General features: G+C 40.2%; 1 protein-coding gene across 2 annotated transcripts in view; it reads left to right on the forward strand.

The window, feature by feature from the left end:
* The first annotated feature begins 8,052 nt into the window (after positions 1-8,052).
* LOC103559223 (Fc receptor-like protein 3) overlaps positions 8,053-25,938 on the forward strand; it is a 29,594-nt gene continuing 11,708 nt past the window's right edge. Inside the window, exons 1-7 of one of the 2 annotated variants that reach the window (XM_070608478.1) lie at positions 8,053-8,366; positions 17,227-17,247; positions 18,328-18,570; positions 19,032-19,292; positions 19,540-19,824; positions 20,635-20,922; positions 21,234-21,512. In XM_070608478.1, coding sequence (XP_070464579.1) covers positions 8,294-8,366; positions 17,227-17,247; positions 18,328-18,570; positions 19,032-19,292; positions 19,540-19,824; positions 20,635-20,922; positions 21,234-21,512 — 1,450 coding nt within the window. In that variant the 5' untranslated portion in view covers positions 8,053-8,293. The remainder of the gene's footprint in view (positions 8,367-17,226; positions 17,248-18,327; positions 18,571-19,031; positions 19,293-19,539; positions 19,825-20,634; positions 20,923-21,233; positions 21,513-25,938) is intronic. The other variant, XM_008532662.2, reaches the window with a different exon arrangement.

Consider the following 25,938-nt stretch of genomic DNA (forward strand, 5'->3'; position numbering starts at 1 on the left):
AACATAATGTTGTACACTTGAAATTTATATAATGTTATAAACCAATATTGCCTCTCTCTCTCTCTCTCTCTCTCTCTCTCTCTCTCTCTCTCTCTCTCTCTCTCTATATATATATATATATATATATATATGGCAAAAAGTTAAAGTAATCAAAACAGTATAGTACTGGGATAAGAACAGACATATATACAAGTGGAACAGAATAGACAATCCAGAAATAAACTCACACATATATCATCAACTGATCTTTGACAAGGGTGACAAGAATACACAATGGAGAAAAGATATGTCTTCAACAAAGTTGTTGGGAAAACTGGATATCCACATGAAAAAGAATATAATGTGACTCATCTTACACCATACACAAAAATAAAGTCAAAATTGATTGAAGACTTAAACATAGAACACCAAAGTGTAGAATACTTTGAAAAGAACATAGGGAAAAAGACCCTTGATATTGGTCTTGGCAATGATTTTGTGGATATAACACCAAAAGCTCAAGAAACGAAAATAAAAATAGACAAGTGAGACTACATCAAACTAAGAAGCTTCTGCACAGCAAAGAAAACAATTGACAGAGTGAAAGACACCCTACAGAATAGGAGAAACTATCTGCAAACCATATATCTGATAAGGGGTTAATTTCCAAAATATATAAGGAACTCTTCAACTCAATAGTAAACAAATTTATAATCCAATTAAAAAATAGGCAATGGGCATTTCTCCAAAGAAGACATATTAATGGCTAACAGATATATAAAAAGGTGCTGATCGTCACCAATCATCAGAGAATTGCAAGTCAAAAACCAATGAGATATGACTTCAGACCTGTTAGGATGGCTATTATCCAAAAAACAAAAGGTAGGTGTTGGCAAGGATGTGGAGAAAAGGAAATTCTTGTACACTGTTAGTGGGAATAAAAAAATGACACAGTAGCTATGGAAAACAGTGTAGAAGTTCTTCCAAAAACTGAAAATAGAACTATTATATGATCCAACAATCTCACTTCTGGGTATTTATCCAAAATAATTGAATTCAGGATCTTGAAGAGATATTATTAGCACTGCTATGTTCATTGAAGCACTATTCACAATAGCCATGATGTCGGAAAAACCTAAATGTCCATCAACAGATGTGTGGATAAAGAAAACGTAGTATACACATACATTGTAATAATGCTCAACCTTAAAAAAAGAAATTCTTCAATATGTGAATGTGACAGCATGGAAGAACCATGAGTACATTATACTAAGTGAAGTAGGCCAATTACAGAAAAACAAATACTGAATGATTCCACTTATATGAGATATCTAAAGTAGTCAAATTCATGGAATCGATGAGTGGAATTGTGGTTGCCAGGAAGATAAAATGTGGAGTTACTAATCAGTGGGCATAAAAAGTTTCAGTTAAGCAAGACTAAATTAAATTAAGCCCTAGAGATACGAGAATAATGTATTGTATTACAATAATGTATTATATACTTAAAAATTTGTTAAGAAGATAGGTATCACGTTGTATTCTTACTACAGAATCTAAAGAATACTGTAGTCATGTGGTATCACACTCAAAAAAATCATGACTTTTTAGACATTGGCTTGTAACTATAATTAGATCGTCTGCTCAGAATCAGCCCCAGTGGTCTCCCAGGGGACTACAGCATGTTCCCCATTTTGAAACACAGAGATGGACACATACATAGATCCAGACACAGAAAAACCAGACACCAGTAAACCAGTTCCAAGATTTGTGGTAGAAAGTCCTACAACTGTTCCCACTCTGAATGGTCATACATTTCTATCCTGGTATTTAGATTGCTGAGAAGAGTCTGTCTCTATATCTAGAGCATTCATTCCCAACAGTGATGATATTGATATTGGCCCTGATATCAGTTGCTCTACATTAAACTAAGCATATATGAGGTTAAAACCTGAAGCACTCATCTCCTTTCCCTGCTTACTCCTTGGCTTCCTGGCACCAGAATCCACCATCCACCATGGAGGCAGACAACCAAGGACACCTACCTGAGGATTTCTTTATCTCACAATACTCCTCCTTGCATCAGTCTCAAAGACTAAGTGCAAGCTGGTGGGAAAGCACCAACTAGCAGGGCCACAGTGTCCCCCTCCCTACAAGCAGCTGCATTGCTCACAACCTTTTAAAACCCTTGCCTCCCATCTTTCAAGGAGATGAGATGAATTTGAGGGCTGACTCTTGTCTCCCAGCTGATATCACCTGAAATAAAAACCCTTTCCTTCCCATAAGCCTGGCATTCCAGTTTTTATTTGGCCCTCTTGTGTGGTGGGTAAAGAACTCGTGTTTGTGTCCTGTAATAATTTGGTGAGTGAGCCAGGAGGCTCTTTACTCATGGCTCCACAGTCTCAGGCCAACTGGGGTTTCCTGTAATCAGTCCAGCAGCTGCCTAGGTGATTTGCCCCAGGAACTGCCCCTAGTACTTTCTGTCTGACTCAGCACCACTGACCCTAGACACATTTTCTTGTGGCAAGGACACAGGCTCTAGATTCATTTGTGGTTTTTGGCTTCTGGTGAGTAGACGGACTTAATCTAGAACAGGGTAAGTCACCTCAGACATGCCCATGAACTCCCTTACCCTCCAGTTGGGGCCTTTCCATTTATGGTGGGGCCATCTGCAGTCCCTTCCATTCACAGAGTGGCCATCTGGGCCAACATTCAACCCACACCACATGAAATTAACTTAGTGGCTAATATCAGGTGCTAGAAGGATAATAAAGTTTCCCCTTCCAAGGTAAATTGGTCTAAGATTAAATGTACACTTAGAAAGGGGGAATTTCTTAAATGATTTGTGCAGACTTTTTTAAAAGGGTGATACATTGTCCGAAAGTTTCAAAACTACAACTGCTATGTCTTTGTGTATATGTGTGTCTATATATATATGTTATGTGTATATATGTGTGTGTGTGTGTGTCTTATATGATATTTTACCTCAGATGGAATGGTCAAAATTAAGAGGTCTATTTAATTGGCTTAAAGTGAGCACTTACATTAGCTTTTTCTAAATGTAATAAAAACTAACCCAAATGTCTTTCAAGTTAACATAATTTAAAATAACCTTTAAAACATAAAATAAATAAAAGCTTATTTAAGTTTGCTGTTTTGATCTAACATAGTTGTGTCCTCAAAGTTATCAGTATTGGATATGATGCGGACATACAGCTTGGGTTTACTGGTCAAATAAGCTCATGTTTTCTCTGTTACAAAATTTGTCAGTGAGATTAGTAACTCATAGTAATAGCTGATTTTTTTGGATGTCTCATGAGGTTTTTGTGGACAATATACATATAATTTTTGAGGACAGATAAACTAGATAGATTAAAAAAGATAAAAGTTCTTGGACGAATTTTTAACAATTATGTTTTGTGGTATATACATTTGAAAAATAACTTTCAAAATCTTTTTGTTAACTTAAAACTTTAGTTTTGCTAAACTAAGTAAATTATAAAATGTGTTGAGTATCTAGTTCATTTCCACATAAGATAAAATATTAAAAATTGATTACTAACCATACATTTGCCTGCCTTTGGTTTCTTATGTAAAAGAAATGGAAAGATGCTTGAGTTTGTTGATAAACATGTTTTGTGCATGCTGAGGAATTTTCTATGGGAAAGCTCATTTTTCTAGAAAGTCCGTACACGAGGAAAGTAAAATGAATGTTTTCAGTAAAAGAGGTATAAAAAATGGGTATATTTTTGTTTATTTTGTTAAAGAAAGATAAATTTGTCCTAAAGTACTAGGAGGGAAAAAAGGAGACATGGGACAAATTCTAATTGTAAAAAAGGAAGTTATACAAAGCTTATGGAGAAATAATCCTGAGGAAGAAACAGTTATACATTGTCAAATTGACTAAGATTAAAATGAATTTAATTAATAATTACATTTAAAGATCAAAAGCAAGCTGATGTAAAAGTAGAATTTGACTTTCTCTCTCTTAAAAAGATAATTCTCTTGAACATTTGACCTGCTCTTGATTAAGAAGTTATAACAGGTTTTTCTTTATTTTTGAGTAAGTCTACCTAAAAGATAGAAGATCTATGCTTTGTTAAAATAATTCCCTGTGTTCAAAATCACCGAAGTCTCTTAATTAAAGTTTTTTTGACTGTTTTGACTCTCTGTTTACTTTTGACATCTTCTGTTGTCACCTTGGTTGAATGGATATCTAAGTATTGTTTGCTATTGGACCAAGCGTTTTAAAACCTTTTGATATTTTTTGAAAAACTTCCTCCAAACTTAAAGTCTTCTTTTGACTTAAGAAAATTGAGAATTTCCAATCAACTCTGAAACTTCTCAAAATTTGTTCACTCTTTGTACAAAGAGGAAGATATTAAACTAACTAAACTTATTTGGTATGTTAAACTACATGGGAAGTATTATAAAATAAATGATAATAAGCCTTCCTAGGTTATATTATGTGGGTAAATGTTATTGATATGCGTTTTAAAAGTTGTATAACATTCCTAAAATTCTCATCTGTACTGATTGTGAGTCACAATTCTGGTTATTATCTTAAAGTGTTGTATGTCACAGAAATAGCCAGTTTCTTAGTCAATTGCCATTTTTAAGTCTTTTGTCATTTTCAGCCAGCTGTTTTACTCTGGGTTTTTTTGAAAATATGTTTCATCTTCAGCCAGATTCATGGAAAGGACTCTGATCCTTGCTCTAGAATACAGGTTTCTAATAAACTTTCAGATTATGAAACTGAAATGGGTAAGAAATTACAGAACTGTAAGTGAAAAGCTGATGGCTTCATAAAATTGGTAACAGAAGATCAAGAATTGATTACATGAAACCAAATGAAGTGGTAAGGATGTGTCCAATTTTTATGACTTTTGATTGAAATATTGCTGATTTTCAAAATTTTTTTTATATTTAAGGAAATTTTTTCTCATTTCTCTTAAGGAACTATGTCTTATAGCAGTTTGTAAACAAGTTTAAAAAATTTGTCTTTTTCTTCCTACCTGATTCCACCAGAATTTGGAAATTCTTAGTGAATTAGTATTGTTTTCATGATAATATGGTTGTTTGCATAAGTTCAATAAGAATCTTTTTTCCTTACGTCAGGATGCAATTGAAAAACACTAGTTGTATAACCAAAGCATTGACTGGAATATCATATTTGAGAAAAATATATATAGACTCAGATATGACCAGACAACTTTTAAGAATGAAGGTTAAATTTATGGAGTAAAGCCATTTGGTAAATATTGGCCTAACACCTTGCTTACAGGGTTCCCAGCAGCCTTACCAGGTAAGTAAAGAATGTCACTTTTCTGGCAAGTGCAAGGAACCTCAAACTATTGTGGGGAACCTCAAAAAAGAGAGGAAATCACCCAAATCTATAGGTATTACAGACAGAATCTGACAACAAGTCCTTGGTATGGGTTTCCTGACCTCAAGAGGCCTTTAAATTTCAATTTAAAGGTACCAGGAATCTGCAGAGTTGGGGTCAATTTAACAATTTAACAATTTAAATTAACTTTAACAATTCCTTGTTAAAAGTTCCAGCAAAGCAGATTTAAAATAGCCTATATAAATTACTATTCTTACTGTACTTATGTAGACAATTGGGATAAGTTTTTTAAAACTAGACTTATTTTACAAACAGTGAGTCTTAATTTGGCTATCTTTGATAAAAATGAGTGTGATTTTAGAGAGAAAAATTACTTTTCAATAAAAACTTTGTGGATGTTAGATTTTGATTCTGTTAATTGTCTCTGAGGTTTTTGTTTTCCATCTGTAAAACTGACTGGATCCTGAATTCTTCTAGTCTCCTGAAATATCTGTCTACAAATCTCCAAACTAACATTTTCAATTTTTCCCATCATTTTCATTTGGAATCATTGAGAACTGAACCTACCCTTTTTCCTGAAGTCCTGCAAACTGAAGCTGAACATCTTGATATAAACTTAAAAAATGTTCACGTCTGTTGCTATATTAGCCACTCAGAAATATACCTGAGTGCCTGGTGACACCATCAGAGACCTTTCAAACTGCAAAAGATGCTTTGACACTGACTTCTAGAAATCTTCTTGATTGGCTGGCCCCTGGGCTCAGGAGCTGGTTTATAACTTGCTCGAACCATTAACCTTGTTTTTTCTTTTTGTTTATCTGGAAATACTTCTTATTAAATACGTGATTACTTACTTACACAATGTTGGCCTAACTTGGGGGCCCACCTGCATCACCGCCTTAGTAAGAGACTGGTTCAAAGAGATGAATCAACCTATGCCCCTTATCAACAGTTTTATTACAGGGAAACTGATATCCAGAGCATATCAAGAAGCTGAAGCTTCCCAGACCCCAACTCTGCAGATTCCTGGTACCAGAATCTACCACCCACCATGGAAGCAGACGATCAAAGACTCCCACCTGTGGCTTCCCTTATCTCACCACCTTCCTCCCTGAAAGAAGCCTCACAAGGCCAAATATAGGCTGGTGGGAAAGTGCCAACCAGCAAGGCCACAGTCTCCCCCTCCCTACAAGCAGCCACATTCCTTGCAATCTTTAAAACCCCTTGCCTCCCATCTTCCAGGGAGATGAGAGGAATTTGGGGGCTGATTCTCTTCTCCCAGCTGATATCAAATAAAATAAAAACCCTTTCCTTGACATAAGCCTGGCAGTCCAGTTTTTATTTGACTCTTCTTGTGTGATGGGTAAAGAACCTGTGTTTATGTCCAGTAACAATATCATCCTCAAGGCAGCAAAAATTGTTTCTTGTGAGGTGAAAAATGTCTTATTTTTATGTATAAAACATAGGTATGTATACAGTACATAAACATATATACAGTATATCTGTGGTCTTAATGTTTCATGGAGGAGGGAGTTGGCTACATAAAATTGTCAAAAAAGGCCCCTTCAGGGAGTGATAGTGAAAAAAATGTTGAGAAACACTGGTCCAGACTTTCTCACAGTCCCTCAAAAATATTTATTAAATTCCTACGTTCAAGAAAGAATTGTTAGAGGCAAGGGGCATATAATGGTGGATAAGATAAACATGGGCTGTTAGTGTTAGTCAGGGAGAAGACACAAAAACAGTAAGAAAATAGAGGAAATAATTACAGATTAAAATAAGTGCTGTGAAAAAGGCACAAAGGGGCCTGAAAGAGAAAATAGTCAAATGAGACCTCTTTGACCACAAGGCCATGGGAGGTATCTCTGAGAAGGACTTTGGCTTTGAAAACAGGGCTTCTTCAGTGTAAGCTGTTTTTGCCTTTTTCTAGTGCAAGTGACTCCCTTAAGCTTTGATTGCCGAGACCTACACCTCAAAGATGGCAGTCTTGAATAAATACATTGCCAGCCACCAGACAAAGAGCCACACCACCCGCCATCCCTTGAGCCCAGCCTCCTAGAGTCCTTTGTTTTAGAGATCTTCGTTGATTTCTGGCAGCTGGCCATTTGGGTGGCTTGATTTTTCTCTTCCCTTGCTTTAAATTTTCAGTCTTAAGTTTTAAATTCACCACCCTAGGCCCCCACTCTCAACCTCCATAAAAGCAGAGTGCCAGGCTTGTGACCTCACTATGTAGCCCCATGTGTGCTGTGTCCTTCTCAAGACCTATGAGTAAGCAAACCTTTTTTTTTCAACATTTTATTGTGGTTAATTAGGAAGGCATCTTGTAGTCATAGTAAGAACCACAGCATTACTCATCCATAGGCTGTGACCAGCACCAGACAAGATCCTATTTGTATGGTTATTCTTTTATCTCTTAATTTACACGTATCTGGGAGACTTAGTGGCAGCCCCTTTTGCTAATCTGTGCTTTTCTATTATTTTCCTCTTCAGCAGCTTCACGTCAGCTTATGTAAATATAAAAAAAGCTTTTGCGTCTGCTTTGACACTTTGTATGACTAACACCATAAATCATAGTAAGACACCACCCTCACCAGGTGTGTCTATATTAGGAGCCTCAGTGGAACCAAAGGTTTTGTGAATTGGTAATAAAGGGGTTTTCCATTTGAAAAATGAAGAAAATATTGTTTGAATACTAGCAAATCTACAGTTTGGCATTTTCCGAGAACCCAGGCACAACTTTGGCGATTTCTCCTGAGAGACTTGAACTGTTGGAAGATGACCACCAATATCTAAAAGTGCACAGTTGCCAGTGTTGAAATACAAACAGAATTTAGGAAGCTAGCCATGTTAATATTTTTAGAACCCAAGGCAAGACATGATTCTTTACTTCCCCTTTTATAATTATTGCAGAATTCATCTGAGTGCAACTCTCCTGTCCTCCTGTGTGGATGGAAGATATGCTGGATTTTCATGAGACAGACTTTCCTTGCCCTCAGTGAGGACAAGGTCACCATGCATCTGTGGCTGCTGCTGCTCATCCTGGGTGAGTAGATGATTGGACTGGGACAGGGGCCTCAGTTTCTAATGTCAGCCAGGGGAACAACAAAGGCGCTTGTCTCCACTTCCACTTAGAGTTCAGAGACAGCTAGTAGGAGAATGAAAATGAGCAGAGCTGGGTTCCCAGTGTTGGGTAACATAATCCATAACCAATGTGTAAGTCAAAATTAGGGTGAGTTTATTATGAACCAGATCTGAGGGGCATATAGCCTGGGAGAGTCGTTTCAGGAAGGAATGGAGCACTCCAAAGAAGCGGGAGTTGACACAGTAGTTATATGCTATCAAATAGTATGTATCATGTATGATTGGAATATCCCTTTTACAATAATCACGAGATTGGTTTGCTGGCACAGCCATTCACACAGCAGGTAGCAGGTCTGTGGTCTTGAGCTGGGTGGTCATAAGGTGAACGCAGCAGGCCAAGAATTAATTCCTAGTGTAGGGAGAGATGTTTATCCTTAAGGAAATGCCAATGTGGGGAAAGTTACATCTTTATCTTAAAGGGCATTGGTCTTGTCTTTTGGGCATAGTAAATACTTAAAGCAGATATACAATGCATATTCAACGGCCACATCAGGCCTTTTTGGAAAAATAAGATCAGACCGAATTAGTTTTACACCAAATTGCTTCCTCATATACTCCAATATATCCTATTGTTTGCTATTTATTTATCACCAGGAAAACCAAAGGCTCTGATTAAAACTAGCAGAGCAAGTCGAGAATGTCACCCATTTAATTTTCATCTCATAGGAAGCTTGGATTTTTCTTTCTGCCAAATCACAGCTCTAAGACCCTCAGATAAAAAAATTACTTCCAAAACTTAGGCGAGTGAGGGAAGACCTACTGAGAAACATGACATCCTTCCTGAGATTTTAAGCCAATATTGAATCAGAGATTGAAAAAGTAGGAGGAAGAAGGTCCAAGAAATGAGGAGGAGGATAAACCATTTCTCCAAGCCCTTTTCTGCCTCTGCATTGCTACTTTTTAGCTAGAGAAGAGAAGGAGGGAATGAAGTATGCAACAGCAAAGAGATGAGACTGAGTTGTGAATACAATCAATCAAGTTTATAAAATAAATTATAGACTACTTTTTGTTTGTTTATTTGGGGGCTATAGGTGGTATAGAATTGATGTAACCAGCAAAAGGGTTCTTCTATTATCTGCAAAGGCAAGCCAACAGTCAAGAGGCAAGGTGGTAGGAGAGAAAGGGTCTTTTCATTACAGCTTGTTAGCAAGTAGGAAGATGGCAGACTAGTGTTCTAAAGAACCATCTTAAAACTACAAAATTTTGAAACAGTTATATAGGGCAAGTGGGCTGAAGGGGGGTGGTCATGCAATGTTGACCATTTGGTGCTGTAGTCTTGGAGACTCCAGATCATCCCTTCCTCTTGTCACTGGTGATGGATACCAGCAGAAGGATTTTTCCTGAAGGTCATTACATCCCTGGGAAAACTTAAAGAACAAAGTTATTGGCTTATTGGAATAGGGAGGTCTACGTATAAGCCAAGATTATTAAAATAGCAAAGCATGCATATTTCTCACAAGCAGGAGTGTACTTATCCAGGCTACGTGCAAACTAAAGCATTGCTGACAAGGAAAAAGGGGGGGATGTTTTGTGGATCAGGGTCATTTATAGTCCTAACATTGTTCCCTGCTATAAGATGGCTTTCCCTCATGCTAACTTATGTTAACCATTGGCTGTATTTATCTTAGCTATTTAAGCAGCACTAACAATTTCTCCCCTGTCAGTTGTATCCCTCCACCCCAGGGCATAAGCATATGCTGGTGTAGATAATAGGGCCGTCGTGTCCAGTCTGCTACTTCCTGCTGAAGGTGGGTGGCATGTGGGCACCATGGCATGGGATAGATTTACTCTCTTTTAAAAATGAGCCAGGGGTGTCTAAGGGGGAACCGTTGCACTATTGACTTGGAAGCTTTGGTGGTTAAGGTGGATATACATTTTATTCCACTTTTAATGGCTAAATATCTTACTAAACCTACTAATATTACTGTTAGGCCACTTTTTATGATACCCACAAGAATGTATTGAATTCCTGCTGGTATCCAGGAGAAAAGGTTAGTAAACCAGTCACCTGTTCCTGACAGGAAAGGGGTTTTATGATTTTAGGTCATTTGTATCCAGGTGGCTTGTTCTCTTATTTTATTAACACTGGCTTCTACTTGGGAAGAAGTATTGATACAAGCACGGCCGGTGGTGTTAGCGACCATGCACACACCGCCTTGTTCTGCAAGGATGTCATCCAGAGCTGTTCTGTTATCCAAGATGACTTTGGTTAAAGAGTCAAGAGGGGTTTGTAAATTAGCAAGAGCTAAAGCTGTTTCACTAGCTGTCATTTCAAGAGTACGAGATGTTGGTGGGCTGCAACTCCCCACCAATGTAACAGAAGGTACCCAAAGAAATAAGCATCCCCATCAGGAATTCCACAAGGAAAATCTCTGCTGAATTTAGTGAGCAGTTTTAGGGAGTTTGCCCTATGTTTAGTTTCTTCATTAGAGCATAAATTAAAAGGTATTATTAGGGTGCCCTATAGATGTTGTCCTGAGTCTGCTCTACTCCATAGACAGTTGTGTGCCCAGGTGATTCCATTATGACTGCATATGAATATATATCCTTTAGGGGTACAATACATATGGTCAATGTCTGTGCTGATGGCCAGTGCAGGATTTTTCACCCAATTGTGACCTGGAAAATTTGAGTCTGTAGGTTCTCTAGGAGTGATTTTTATTGCAGACAAGGATGGTTTGGTGTTTATAATAAGTTGTGTATCTATGCCAGATTTAATCACAAGCCTTTTTGAAACTTCATAAAGAAATAAAATCCAGCATCCAGGGAGGTGACATTGTTAATATGGATTGAAAAATCCACATTATTTCTCTTATTGGTATCTGCAACTTGTGACCCCAGGGAAATGGTGTCCATTAAAATGGAAGAACTGTTCATAGCCCATTTCAATTTTTCTAAACCAGATAACAGGGCCCATTGGGGAAGTAGAAGGTAAGGCACAATGTAGGATAACATTGTTGCCAGGTGTTACACTGAGCACCATTTTTATTTGAATTATCTGGGGAGGCTTAGTGTCTGATATTTGAGTTCATGAGTGAGAGCTCTTGTTTGAAAATAACATCAACGAATTTCTTAATTTTTGCTGTCTAAATCCATATGTGGGAATTTCAATTGGGGAAGTTGTACATGTGGGCAACGTATTGATTTCTGGAGAAGACATATTTGTGCAGTTTTCTCTTTAAGGGTACAGTGAAGCAGGTAATATTTCCCTGTATTTCAGCTGAGAACTGGGCTATTCTAACCCAATATATAACTCTTCTGATTATAGGCCTTTTGGTCTAACCTGGAGGAACCTGGGAAAAATTACATATGGGGCAGACCAACAGATCCCGATTTTCAAAAACAGAAGAGGGCTTGGGATGGCAAACCCAGCATTTAGTGACATTAGTAGAAGTTGCAATAACCTGAGTGATACGGACCAAAGCACTGCTTTTCCAGGTTACAGTAATAGTCAGAAGAGAAAACAAATATAAAAGGCTAAGTTTTTTTCTTGAATACATATTTTAATTCTTTAAGGGGGTTGACTTGCTAAGTATGCCTTTTATTACAAGGTGTACTTTCCTGTGAGGTTGGACCTGCCTTTATCTCAGAGTGATGTAACCACACTTTTATTCTAGTGAGCCTGACAGATGAGTGTGCGGTCAGCAGTATGTCAAAAGGGCCCGTCCATCTGGCAGCTAGTTGATTTTCAGGTCCTTGTTCCATCCAAGTCTTCAGCAGTACTCGGTCACCAGGATGGAAAGGATGGAGGTGTACATCAGATGGGCAAGCTGACCTGTTAGAGGCAAACTCTTGAATAGAAGTTAGTATAGCACTTAATGATTTGACATAAACTGAGTGTGACATCCGCTAGAGTCTCAGGTGATTCGCCTGAGAAAGAAGGCTGCATAAAATTTCAAAAGGGCTCAGTTTAAGCCTACTTCAGGGAGCCACCCTAATCCACAGCAAGAAAATAGGCAACACTTTGTCCCAGGTGAGATGAGTGGGGCTTTTTTTCCTTTTTTTTTTTTTTTTTTTTTGAGAAAGATTAGCCCTGAGCTAACATCTGCTGCCAATCCTCCTCTTTTTACCGAGGAAGTCTGGCCCTGAGCTAACATCCATGCCCATCTTCCTCTACTTTATATATGGGACGCCTACCACAGCATGGCTTGCCAAGTGTTGCCATGTCCGCACCCGGGATCCGAACAGGCGAACCCTGGGCCGACGAAGCAGAACGTGCAAACTTAACCACTGCACCACCGGGTCCGCCCCAATGAGATGAGTTTCTTGACAGTTTTTAACAATATTTCTTTTTAGGGTATGATTCATCTTTTCCGTTTTTCCAGTGGATTGGGGTCTCCAAGCTGAATGCTGTGTCCATTTAATATTTAACGCCTTGGAAACCTGCTGAGTGAATTGAGAAACAAAAGCAAGTCCATTGTCACTCTGTAAGATATTAGGCAGGCCAAATCCAGGAATGATCTCCTTTAATAGAACCCTGACAACTTTCAGTGGCCCTCTCCAATTGGATGGGGAGAAAGCCTCTACCCACCCAGAAAAGGTATCCACCAATACCAGTAAATATGGGTAATTTCCAGCAGCATAGGGCATTTAGGTGAAGTCTATCTGCCAGTCTTCCTTTGGCCGTTCCCCCACGTGTTAGACTCCTAATTGTTGAGGCCCTGGAGCACTTTTGGGATTATTTTTTGCACAAATCATACAACTAGTAGTTACTTGTTGCACAGTCTTTTTAAAATTAGGTCCCAAATATATTTTTTAACCCAATGTATTGTCTCTTCCATAATGGGTGTTCTCATACATCCATTTTAGGAGTGGGCAGAGGAGAGCTTCAGGTGCAAGAATTAGTTCTTGGTTATAATCTTCCAGCCTGCCTGTGGGTCTGAGGTAAAATCCCAGTCTCTTGCACACTCTAAGTCCCTGTCTGAGTAAGCTGGCTGATATTCAGACAAGTTTATTTGAGGAAGCAAAGGGCCAATTATGGCAGAGCCTTTTACCACTTTCTTGGCTGCTTGGTCAGCCAGGTGGCTTCCTTTAGCGACAGGGGCTTTGTCCTTTTGGTGACCAAGTGTATTATGGCCACTTGCAAGGGCTCATTAATTGTCTCTAATAACTGTCATGTTTCTATAGCATGTTTCATTTCTTTTGTATCAGCAGCTAAGAGTCCCCTTTCTTTCCCTATCGCCCTGTGGGCATGGACCACTGAAAATGCATACCAGGAATCTGTATGAATGTCCACCTTTCTTCTCTGAGATACGTGTAAGTTTCGGGTTTGGGCTGTGATTTCTGCCTTCTGAGCTGAGGTTCCTAGAGGTAGGGCTTTGGCTTCTAAAGTCTCATGTAAGGTCACAACTGCATATCTGGTGCTTCTCTGACCTTGATCCGTGAAGCTGCTGCCGTCTGTAAACAGTTCCAGTTCAGGGTCCTCAGATGGTTGATCTTTTAGGTTTGGTGGTCTGGAATAAACCATTTCTATAACTTGTAAACAGTTTATGGTCTGTTGTTTGTGAAGTTTCATTGGGGAGCAAGGTGGCCGGATTCAGGATTGAAGAGACTTGCAACCTGACATTTCGGATATCTATCAGAATGGCATTCAGCTTGGAGACTTCAATCCACTGGAAAAACGAATCACACCCTAAAAAAAGAACATTGCTAAAATCTGTCAAGAAACTCATCTCACCTGGGACAAAACATTGCTTATTGCCCTGCTGTGGATTAGGGTATCTCCCTGAAGTAGGCTTAAATTGAGCCCTTTTGAACTTTTATATGGCCATCCTTTCAGGTTTCTTCTTTCCCAGGCGAATCACCTGAGACTCTAAAGGATGTCACACTTGGCATTCTAACGTCTGTCCAAACGACTGATGTTGGACTTTGCCAGAAACCCCAGTTATCGGAGTTGACCTGGTTGATTTTTTGGTCAGTTTTGTATTTAAAACAGCGTAGGTGGCGCCAGTGTCTACTAGAAAATCAATCAGTTTGTCCACCACTGACAATTTTACCTGAGGCTCCTGTGGGGAGAAATATGAATAGGTTATTTTAGGTTCAAAGGAGCCCCAGGACCCCTTCAATCTTTGTCAGAACAAAGATCCTTTTCCACCATCAAGGGGGCTTTTTCCTTAGTTTTCTCACCTAGGGGGAGGTTTTGTTTCTCTTAGGAAACTCTTTTTTCCAGGATCCTTCCTGCTTACAATAAGAACATTGATTTTTCCTGAGGGGGTGCTTACCTGGTGTCCCAGTCTCTTCTTCCAGTAGTTTATATTCTTGCCACTTAAGGCAGAGGCCAGGAGGGTGGCAATTGTCTGGCACGCCCTCTTGTTTAATTCGGTGTTCTCAGCTATTCTAGACCATAAAAGCAATATGTATAAGCTGAGAATGGTCCATTGCTAAAACCCCATCCATTTTTGCAGTTTTCTCTTAATGTCTTGGGCGCTTTGCCCTAAGAAAGTCATGTTGACCATCCTGAGGTTTCCAGGGGCCTCAGGATCAGAGCTGGTGTAATGCCCGTAGGCCTGGTAAACTCTTTCCAGAAATTCAGAGGGGTCCTCATCAGGTTTCTGTTGCAGTCCCTGAATCTTATTTAGATTCTTTTGTTTGGGAACCCCTTTTTTGAGGCCCACCAGAATACACCATTTAAAATGTTCCATTTGGGCTCAGCCCCCCGCTTCTTTGGGGTTCCAATCTGGTTCTACTAATGGGACAGCCACATTAGATTCAAAGGTGTTATTGAGGTCTTCCACATGGAATCTAGTGGCTTCTCTAGCTTTATGTAATGCCAATCTCCTTTCAACACCAATTAACAGCATATTTATCAGAATATGAATGTCTGCCCTTGACGGATAATAAATGGCAAAAATGGAAGAGAACAAGTCAGTCATTTGCTTGGGGTCCTCTTGGCAGGGTGGGTTGTTATTTTTTCAGTTGAACAGATGAGAGGTGGAGAAGGGGTTATTCATCCATATGAAACCAGCAGATTGTCCGTCAGCATTAACTCCTATTGGCTATTGCCTTAAGGAAAATTGCCTAGCTCTGGGGGTAGCACCTGGCCAATTGTGTTCCCTGTCTAGTCCTGGGGGGTAAAACCCAGCCAGCTAGCCTGTGTCCTTTTCAGTATTTCCCTTGTAAGATGTTGAGGCCTCAGCTCCCATGGCTAAAGGAGCCTCTTGGGGCTGAGGAGCAGGAGGAGCAGTGGCAGCTGTTTGTGCTTGTGCTGCAGGGGGATGGTTGAGGGTTTGAATGATTGTCATATCTTTCTCTTCCTCCTGAGTTCCTTGTCAAACCAGTCCTCTTTCTCCTTTTGTTCTTTGTACCATAAGGAAATCTTTGCCCTCTCTTTCCTTATCCTGATATAATAGCATAAAGGGCTGGACATATGGGATCTCATCATCTTTACCAGCTCACTTGCAAAACAACTCTAGCTGTAAGATGGTTAACAATTCAGTGAGCCATTAACTGGCCATTTCTCACCTGAACCTAGGGAATATTGTGTCCAGGCAGTGTCGCAGTAAAAAATCATCTTTTTCTTAGTCCTTGGCTCATAGCTATAATCAGACCAATTATTCAAAATTTGCCCCAAGAACTGATGGCGAACTTCCCATTGTTATTACACAAAGTTGACTTGTTCTACGCATACACACAGACACAGAAACACAAATGAGCACTAGATAAACCAGACACTAATGAAATAGTTCCCAGATTTCAGATAAAGTCCTACAACTATTCCCACTCTGAAAGCACACCCAGATGGCCCTACCATAAAAGGCAAGATCCCAGATGGAAGGGAAGGGAATTCTTGGGTATTCCCAAGGCAATTTACCCTGTTCCTGGTTGAGCCTGTGGACTCCCCAGATGTAGCTGTTTCTCGCTTTACCACAGTTAGCCTAAGGAGGCAGCTGGTGTCAGCACAGGAAAGCAGGAAAGGCAAATCCCTGACGGAAGGGGCCTCAGCAGCTGCTAGGGACTTACTGTCAGGCTGCCTGTCTGAGGTCAACTACCTGTGAGCAGGAATTATAGTCCCATCGTGGTCATAAAATTTGTAACTGCCAAAAGGGATGTTCTACTCTCCACAAAGACAAGCCAACAGTCAAGAGGCAAGGTAGTAGGAGAGAAAGGGTCTTTTAATTACAGCTTTCCAGCAAGGGGGAAAATGGCAGACTAGTGTCATAAAGAACCATCTTAAAACTACAACATTTTGAAGCAGTTATATAGGGCAAGTGGGCTGAAGTGAGGTGGTCATGCAATGTTGACCATCTGACATTATAGTCCTTGAGACTTCAGATCATCCCTTTCTCTTGTCATGAGTGATAGATACCAGCAGGGCCTTTTTCCTGAAAGTTGTTACATCCCTGGGAAAACTTAAAGAACAAAGTTATTGGCTTATTGGAATACGGATGTCTACATATAGGCCAAGACTATAAAAATAGCAGAGCATGCATATTTCTCACAAGCAGGAGTGTACTTTTCTAGGCTACATGCAAACTAAAGCATTGCTGACAAGGAAAAAGGGGAGAGGGTCTTTGGATCAGGGTCATTTATAGTCCTAATATTGTTCCCCTCTATAACATGGCTTCCCTTATGCTAACCTATGTTAACCATTGGCTGTATTTATCTTAGTCATTTAGGTGGCACTAACATTGGGACAAAGAAATGAAGAAAAACTAAAGATGTGGTTGTGGCTAGATTGTTGGAAAATTTCTCAGAGAGTATCTAACTGATAATGCTTGAAAAATATTGCTCTATGCTAATCTTTAAATCTTGTCCCCTCACAGCTCCTGGAAGAGAACAATCAGGTCAGTTTTCCTTTCTCTACATTCCTCCTGGTCTCTGGGCATTGGACCTCTTGGCCAGCACAGCCTGCCTCCATAAATGAAGGATACAGGGCTGTGCCAACGTTGGTGGTTTTGCTACTCTGAGGTCAGGCCTGCTGCTATGGTGGCTGAGCAGACCCTCCCCTGATTTCTCCAGTTCTTTCCCTATTATCAGGATGCTTCAGTGTAGAGAGGAAGGAAGAATTTGCAGAGGGAAGAGCAGAAGCAGGAGGCTCATGTTGGGAGAGCCTCAGATCTGATCTCCTCTATTCCCTAAGACCCTTCCCTCTGTATGTCCAAACTAGTGCCACTAACAAAGGACATAGAAATAGCTCCCATCCACAGAGGAAATGCTACAGTCAAATCTTTATATATCTCCAAAAGGAGCTCATGTCACTCTCGTGCTTCTGCTTCTGGTCCCATTAGTCAGTTGCAATTCTATACAGAAGTCTGATTTGTATATATGATTTCTCAAGCAGCCCATGCCTCTTCATTCAAATTCTTTCTATCCTTCAATTATTGACTGTGTCCAACTTAGATGGAGAATAGAAAAAAGTTGCCTTCCCCATAGAATCTCAAATTAAGCAAGGTTTAAAAGTAATGAAAATTAAAAAAGAAAAAACCTTATTCAAAATACTAACAAAGTTGGAAGTGGTTTTTCAAAGTCTAGAAGCTCCCTCTGAGGTATATCCATCTCAGGCTCACCTTTAGCTTGACAAGATTGCATAGGAGAGGATCATTTCAGAATCAGCCCACCTTCAGAGGCCCTCACAGTGTTTTCCCAACTACAAGGTGCATCTCCTGAACTTTTCTGAGCCCACACCAGGGACCTGAGAGCTATCCCCTATGACACCCACCTACTCACATCCAGGTCAAGAAAAGAATGAGGAAGAACAGATTCTGTCCCAGGCATTTCCCCAGGTTGTTTCTGTTCCATTTCTAATCCAGGTCCTAATAGGAATTAGCACAAGAAAACTCCCAGCTGCAGACCAGGGCCTCCCCTGTTCTCTATTCACCTCCCATTCACCTTCATGTGCCTTCATCTCTCTATTTCCTCTTCAGGTTTAGCTCCAAAAGCTTTTATTCACCTAACTCCTCCATGGTCTGTGAACTTCGATGGAGAGAAAGTGACTCTCACATGCAGGGATTCCAATTCTCCAACCAGGGGAGACATATCCTGGTATTATAATGACAATTTGTTGAAAGAAGAATCTGGAGAAATTCAAATTATGAAGACTGGATACTACAAATGCAAGACCAAAGGATCTTCCCTCAGTGACCCTGTGCATGTGAGATTTTCATCTGGTAAGGAAAGAAAGGAAGAGTTTTTGAAGTAAAGCCACTGGGCAGCAGATCTGAGGGCTGGGTTAATGCAGAGCCCTTCAGGCATGAGGCTATTGGAAGTGCTGTCCCCAGGAAATAACAAGATAGAACAGCAGCACGATGCTTCATAGTCCTTCTTCTCCATCCAGAGAAGCGTCAGTTACCCAGAAGTCACCAGACAAAGAGGGACTGAGGACTGAAGAAAGGCATGGCATAAAATTCCTCTTCTAAAAATGTGTATGAGAATTTCTTAAGGACCTATCCTGGGGTTAGTTCACTATCCTAGAACAAGGGAGAGTCGAGGATAGGGGCTATGTGGAAATGTTGATGGAGGACATTTGCAACTGTGTACAGGACTGTAGCTCTTTCAAAGTGAGCAAAAATTACAGCTTGAAGAATGAAGCAGCAAGGATAAATTGATTGTGTTCCTCCGTTCTTTGCAGACTGGCTGATTCTCCAGGCTTCCCACCCTGTTTTTGAAGGAGATTATGTATATCTGAGATGCCGGGGGAGGAAAGAAGAGGATATTAGTGAAAAGATTTACTACAAAGACGGAGAAGAACTTGGTGGCAATTATAATTCAGACTCCATCACAATAAATTCAGACTCCCTGGACAACAGCAAATATCATTGTACTGCTTCTAGAAGGGGTTTCTGGGGCTCACGGAAAGAAACTTCAAAACCTATACAGATCCAAGTTCAAGGTAATGGCTACACTCCTGTGGGTAGAAGGGCTTGGCAGGGAACCAGTGGGTGTGGATTGAGGGAAGGTTCTCATCAGTGGGGATTTCATGAAAAGCCTCTTTGGAGCCAGCCACGGGAGGGAGATGAGAAGTGGTTCGATCTGCATGAGTCTCTATCTCCTGATGGCTGCTGCTGAGAACACATATGCATCTCTCCAGGCATGCTGAGCCTCACTACCTTGGGAATTGTATTTGTTCTTCTCTCTAGAGTTGTTTCCACCTCCTGTGCTGACAGCAAGCCCCTCCCAGCCCATAGAGGGGAGCCCAGTGACCCTGAAATGTGAGACCTGGCTCCCTCCGGAGAAGTCATACATTCAGCTTCAATTCTGTTTCTTCAGAGAAGATCAGGCCCTGGGGTCAGGCTGGAGCAGCTCCTCAGGGCTCCAGATCCCTGCCATATGGAGTGAAGACTCAAGGTCTTACTGGTGCCAGGCAGAGACAGTGACTCACAGTACCATGAAAAGAAGCTTGAAATCCCAGATACGTGTACAGAGTGAGTGTCTATGGGGCTGCTCATTCGGAATCAGAGCTGAGGAGAGAAGAACAGAACATGACATCTCCTCCCTGGGATAACGAACATAACAGTGAGGAGACTCCAGCTATCCTAGTATCCTTCTTTTGTGGTTCAACATTGGCTTAATATCCCTAGACCATTCTTTTCCATCTAAGTCAGGTGATAGTAGTTATGGATCAGTTACTGGGTGCCCAGTGCTGTAGGGACTACAGAGACCACAAGATCTGTCTCTCATGTGTAAACAGATAACTAAAAGCACAGATGACCACATGCTGTCTTTAGAGGTCCCTACGGTGAGTGCATGTTTTGATGTAAACTTGTTCCAAAACAATAAGAAAAGAGGAACATAAACACAAACCAGAATAGCCAAAGAAGAATGTGGGAAGAGGGAGATGAGGGTGAAGTCTTGAAAGATAGAAGAGGAGTTTGGATTCTGAGTAAAGCCACTTCAGGATAGAAGTAATATTCCAAGTGTTATCTCTTATTTTGTGGTCCACTGGTGCATCAAATTTTCCTTAGAGACAAATGTCCATAAAATGTGACAGCATTCAACATTAGGTTTAAGATTAAGGGTCCGATGCCAGCATTACTCAAGAATGGGAATTGTCCATGAGAGGAGGAGTATTACTCCCTTTATAATAATATATACAATTAATTCCTTAATTCCTACTTTGGACCCCTGTCTATTGCACCTGCTTCTATTGGCTTATTCACGGCAGCACCAGCCTTCTCCTTGACCTTGAAGTCCCTTCCATCAAGACCCTCATGTGTCATCTTTTGTCCTCCCAGGAGTCCCTGTGTCTGATGTGAATCTAGAAATCCAGCCCCCTGGAGGGAAGCTGATTGAAGGAGAAAATCTGGTCCTTATCTGCTCAGTAACCAAGGGGACAGGAACTATCACGTTCTCCTGGCACAGAGAAGGCACAATAAGAATTTTGGAAAAAAAGACCCAGCGTTCCCTGTCAGCAGAGCTCCAAATACCCACTGTGAAGGAGAGTGATGCTGGGAGATACTACTGTGCAGCTGACAACATTCATGGCCCCATCCTCAGTACACTGATTACCATCACAGTGAGAAGTAAGTTCCCTATTCCTTTTACTCAGCCTTGGTTTGCAAGCCAGGGTTTAGGTTCTCTGTCAGGTTCTTCTAAAGAAAGCAACGGAACAGAGGTGTAAAAATTTAAAAGCTAATTAAGGAATGGCAAAGAGGGCAAAATAAGTTGAAGACACCTTACTTTCTGTGGAGAGGACTTAGTAGTGATGAAGACAAAATTTTCCAGGATTGCTCCTCATGACTCAAGGGATATATCTATTTTTAGCCTCCTCGAATGGAGTTCTGAACCTGTCACAGCTTCAGAGTCCTTCTCTGACAGCTTTTTTCTCTCTCAGTTCCAGTGTCTCGCCCTGTCCTCACCATCAGGGCTCCCAGGGCCCAGGCTGTGGTAGGGGATGTGGTGGAGCTTCGTTGTGAGGCCTGGAGAGGCTCTCCTCCAATCCTGTACCAGTTTTACCACGAAGATGCCACCCTGGGAAGCAGCTCAGCCCCCTCTGGAAGAGCAGCATCCTTCAACCTCTCTCTGACTGCAGACCATTCTGGAAACTACTCCTGTGAGGCTGACAATGGCCTGGGAGCCCAGCATAGCGACAAAGTGATTCTCAGCGTCACAGGTAAGTAGGATATGTCCATAGCAGTTGCAGCCAAGAACAGATAATGTCTTCTCACAAACAGAGACCCTTTGGGCTATTTACTGGTGTGATGTCCCAGAAGACTCCCCACGTTTTCTGCCTCCACCTGAAGGTTCTGGGATTCTTCCCTCTGGCTATACATTCAGTAACTTAGGCAATTCCTTTATTTCCTCTGTCATGAAAGCCATATATTCCACATAGTCTTCTAGTAGAGGCAAAAAGACTTTCCAAAATACCAGATATATGATGGTTTAGCAATTTCTGATGAAGGAACGTCATATAGAAAGCTTTATATCTAAATTCCTTTGTCCACGAACAAATGACCCAACTGACCCTTGCCAAGGTTTTCTTCCTCTGCTCCCCTCCAATCTAAATTCCTACTTGGCTCTCTGGATTACTAGACAAAGTGTCTCTCCTTGTGGACACCCACAGCTATCAGAGCAGCAGAGCTTTCTCTTGGCCTTCACACTGATGACCTGTCTGGCCTTCTCACTTTCGCCACATGCCTTCTGACTCTTCAAATGTTAGGATATCATTGAATATGATGTTCTCGGTATCTCCAAACAAAATTTTTCTTCACCAGAGCTATCAAGGCATCTTTATTTCCCACTTCCAGCATATGTTGGCAATTAGCGATGTGCCCACCTATTTAGGAGAGACCCGTAGTCCATGCCATGATCATTCCAAAGTACCCAGCATTTGGAAGGTGAGGAGAAGCACTGAGACTTAGGAGGAGGTGGCAGGATTAAGAGATGTGGCGGTGACTCCCAGTGCCTCAAACCCTTACATTCTCTGGATTTTGCCATGGCTTCTTGTTCTCCAACTATTCCAAACTATTGGAATACTTATGGTATCTAGGTTAATAATGACTCTTCCTATGGTCCAAAGTTGGGTTATGATTTAAGGAGGATTTGAACCTGGGAGAACCAGATAGTGTGCTGAAACTGGGATTCCAGTCTTGAACAAGAAGATATCTATTTATTTGACGGTGAACAAGTCTCTTTTCTAGTCTTGTCCTCAGTTTCCCCACTTATAAAGTAATTGATTCAAGTAAATCACGGAGGCAAAAACATTCCTGATCCCACATCACTTTCAGCCAAACTTTTTATTAGTCACATACATGTTCTACTGTAGTAGCTTAATATATACACTATTAAACACAGAAACATAAATTACATAAGGATGAAATAAACAATATTTTAAAATATTCTTAGAATCTTTGATTAAAATGGTAATTGAATAAGAATTTTTCATTTTCAACGTCTTGGTTTACTCTTTGTGGTACAGTTATTTGATGCCTGGCTATGAGTTTGAGTTATTCCAATTGGTTTCAGTGGCTGCTATCACATAAAAGATGTCTTACCAATGTATCCAGATCCAAGTGGAAACAAAGCATCTATGATACCCATTTTTCAATCCAATACACTAATTATGCAAAGATTTTCCTTGAAATTTGGCTAGTACATTTCCATTTTTATTGATGTCATTGTTATTCTTGCAAAATACATGAGAAATGTTGCATATTTAAATTTATTACAGATGAGTTCAAGCTTTGAAAGACATATAAACTGGTTAGTACATGCTATTTAAATACAATTTTAAATGTGTAGATATAAATATTTGAAGTTGACATATTGACATATTCTGATAATAAAACCACATAGAAGTGTAATTATTTTTAAACAACCATTTTACAAAAGATTATCTCTATTGCATGAGTTTACTTAGAAAGTATTAATAATGAGTTCTGTTAAAAGTCTTTTTTTTTAATGTCGAACTAAATATTATACTATTGAGTCACTGATCATCAGAAAAAGAAAGAAAGAAAGAAAAACACCAAAAGTAAAATAATAATCTTTCTTCATAGAAAAACGCATGCATAATTTTTATATTTACCTCCTCTTTTTAGAACTTGACCACCAAATAATTGAAAAACTTTTATGTGGTTCAAAAAGATGTTGTTGTTATTAGTCAATTTCATTGAAAAGTATTTTAAAGTCTTTAATTATTTAAGTTGCAATAATATGTAAAAATACTGAAATAGACGACTTGGAGGGCAACATGTTCCCATATGCTGAAAATGAACAAACAATTGAAGGTCCTGCTGTCAACTCCTCCATGCGGTTGGTACCCCACTGCCTTCACAAGAACTCCCTTACAGATCTCAGCACAGGCTATGACACATGGCCTGAGTAAGAGTGCCAATGTGACTATTGGCAAAGCTGAATTTCTTGCTTACTGTCAAGTTAAAATACTCAAACATTCTCATATTTTCTTCTCATACCCCATTCGGTTGGTTTGCATCCCATCGTGGAGACCACTGAACTTGGTGATAACCATGGTCTCTTTCAGCACTAAAATTCTCTGACTTTATTGGGATGTGCATGTAGAACCAGAAGTTTGGTGAACCCTGGAGGAAGAAATACAATGGAAGAAGCTGAGAATCACTACTCCGAGCTTAGGAATCTGTCTTCTTACTTAGAATTGCACGGGAAAATCTGTCTGAGGCAATTATTTTGGGATTTTAGAGTCTACTGGAAGCTTGCAACTCCCACAGGAAGGCTTGGTCGGTAAATTGCAGTTAATTTCCATCAATTTCAGCTCTTAGCACAGTAGCAGCTACCCAACTCCCACCCTCAGCCCTGTGGCAGGCTGCTGTGTATGTGTTCCTGGAGCAGCTTGCACACAGCTTGTGGGGAGCTGAGGTGGGCAAAAAGGACCCTGTCCTCCAAATATTGGGGAATCTGTGCTCTGAGCCCAATTGCTGCTTCTGATCACAGAGGTGTGCAGACAGACGCAGGCAGCTACAGACGGTTGTTGTACCTCCTTCCTCTGTTGCAAGCCCCTCACTCTCCAGCTGAAGGGACTTCCAGAGGGTTTAAAGGGCTGCCACCCTTTTTTTCCCTTCTTAACTTTTTTTTTCCTTCCTTTTGGAACTGGACGTTAAGGACTAGGACATTCAAAAACAACTGCATATACAGGGATATTTTGAAAGTGAGTGTGCATGCCCAAGGAAAGTCTCAGAAAAAACCTTAGAAGACCTTAAGTCTACACCTCAGGGTGATCTTTGGCACAGAGATAGCCTACAACAATCAAAAAGCAAAAGAATAGGGGCTGGCCCCGTGGCTGAGTGGTTAAGTTCGCGCACTCTGTTACAGGCGGCCCAGGGTTTCTTTGGTTCGAGTCCTGGGCGCGGACATGGCACTGCTCATCAAGCTACGCTGAGGCAGCGTCCCACATGCCACAACTAGAGGGACCCACAAAGAAGAATATACAACTATGTACTGGGGAGCTTTGGGGAGAAAAAGGAGAAAAAATAAAATCTTTAAAAAAAAAAGCAAAATAATAAACAAAAACAATAACAAAAACAGCAAAACCTGGGGAAGGAGGAGAATCTGACTTTCAGAGCTACCAGATTATTAAATTCAAATGTCCAATTTTCAAAGAAAAAATCACAGACATACAAAGAAATAGGAAAGTATTGTCCATTCAAAGGAAAAAAGGTAAACCAACAGAAACAGTCTCTGAAAAAGACCTGATGGCAGATACGCTAGACAAAGAATTTAAAAGAACTAAACGTCCCTCCTTATTTGTTGGGGATATGTTCCAAGACATCCAGTGGTTACCAAAAACCAAGGAGAGTACCGAACTCTATCTTAACTAAGCACTTATTATGCACTGTCGTCATAACTTTTGCCGTTTGAGTTACGACAGCAAAACTAGCATGAATTTCTTGTTCCTTCACAATTTCACAGATAGAAAATTCATTCTTACCTTAGATCAGGACAATTTCACTATACGATTTTCTTTTTCATTATTAAGTTGAGAACTTTAATCTTCTCACTTAAAGGAATCACTTTGTGGCCTCTTTTTGGCATATCCAAATTACCAGCATCACTACTCTTGTACTTTGAGGCCATTATTAAGCAAAATAAGGATTACTTCAACACAAGCACTGCAATACTATGACAGTAGATCTGATAACCAAGATCGCTACTGAGTGACAAATGGGCAGGTAGTGTATACAACGTGGATATGCTAGACAAAGGGATTATTCATGTCCCAGGCAGGGTGGAGCAGGATGGTGTTCCTCTAAGAACAGGAACAAGGCAAGGATGCTCGCTCTTCCCACTTCTATTCGGGATAGTATCAGAATTTCTAGCCAGAGCATTTAGACAAGTAAAGGAAATAAGAGTCATCCAAGTTGGGAAGGAAGAATTTAAAATTATCTCTGTTCACCAATGACATGATTTTATATGTAGTAACCCTTAAGGATTATACACACCCCCCAAAATACCTGTTAGAGCTAATAAATAAATTAATCAAAGTAGCAGGATACAAACTCAACACGTAAATATCAGCTGCATTTCTGGACACTAACAACGAATAATCTGAAAAGGAAATTATG

Source organism: Equus przewalskii, unplaced genomic scaffold (genome assembly GCF_037783145.1).
Source record: "Equus przewalskii isolate Varuska unplaced genomic scaffold, EquPr2 ChrUn-7, whole genome shotgun sequence".
In the NCBI taxonomy this organism is placed as follows: Eukaryota; Metazoa; Chordata; class Mammalia; order Perissodactyla; family Equidae; genus Equus; species Equus przewalskii.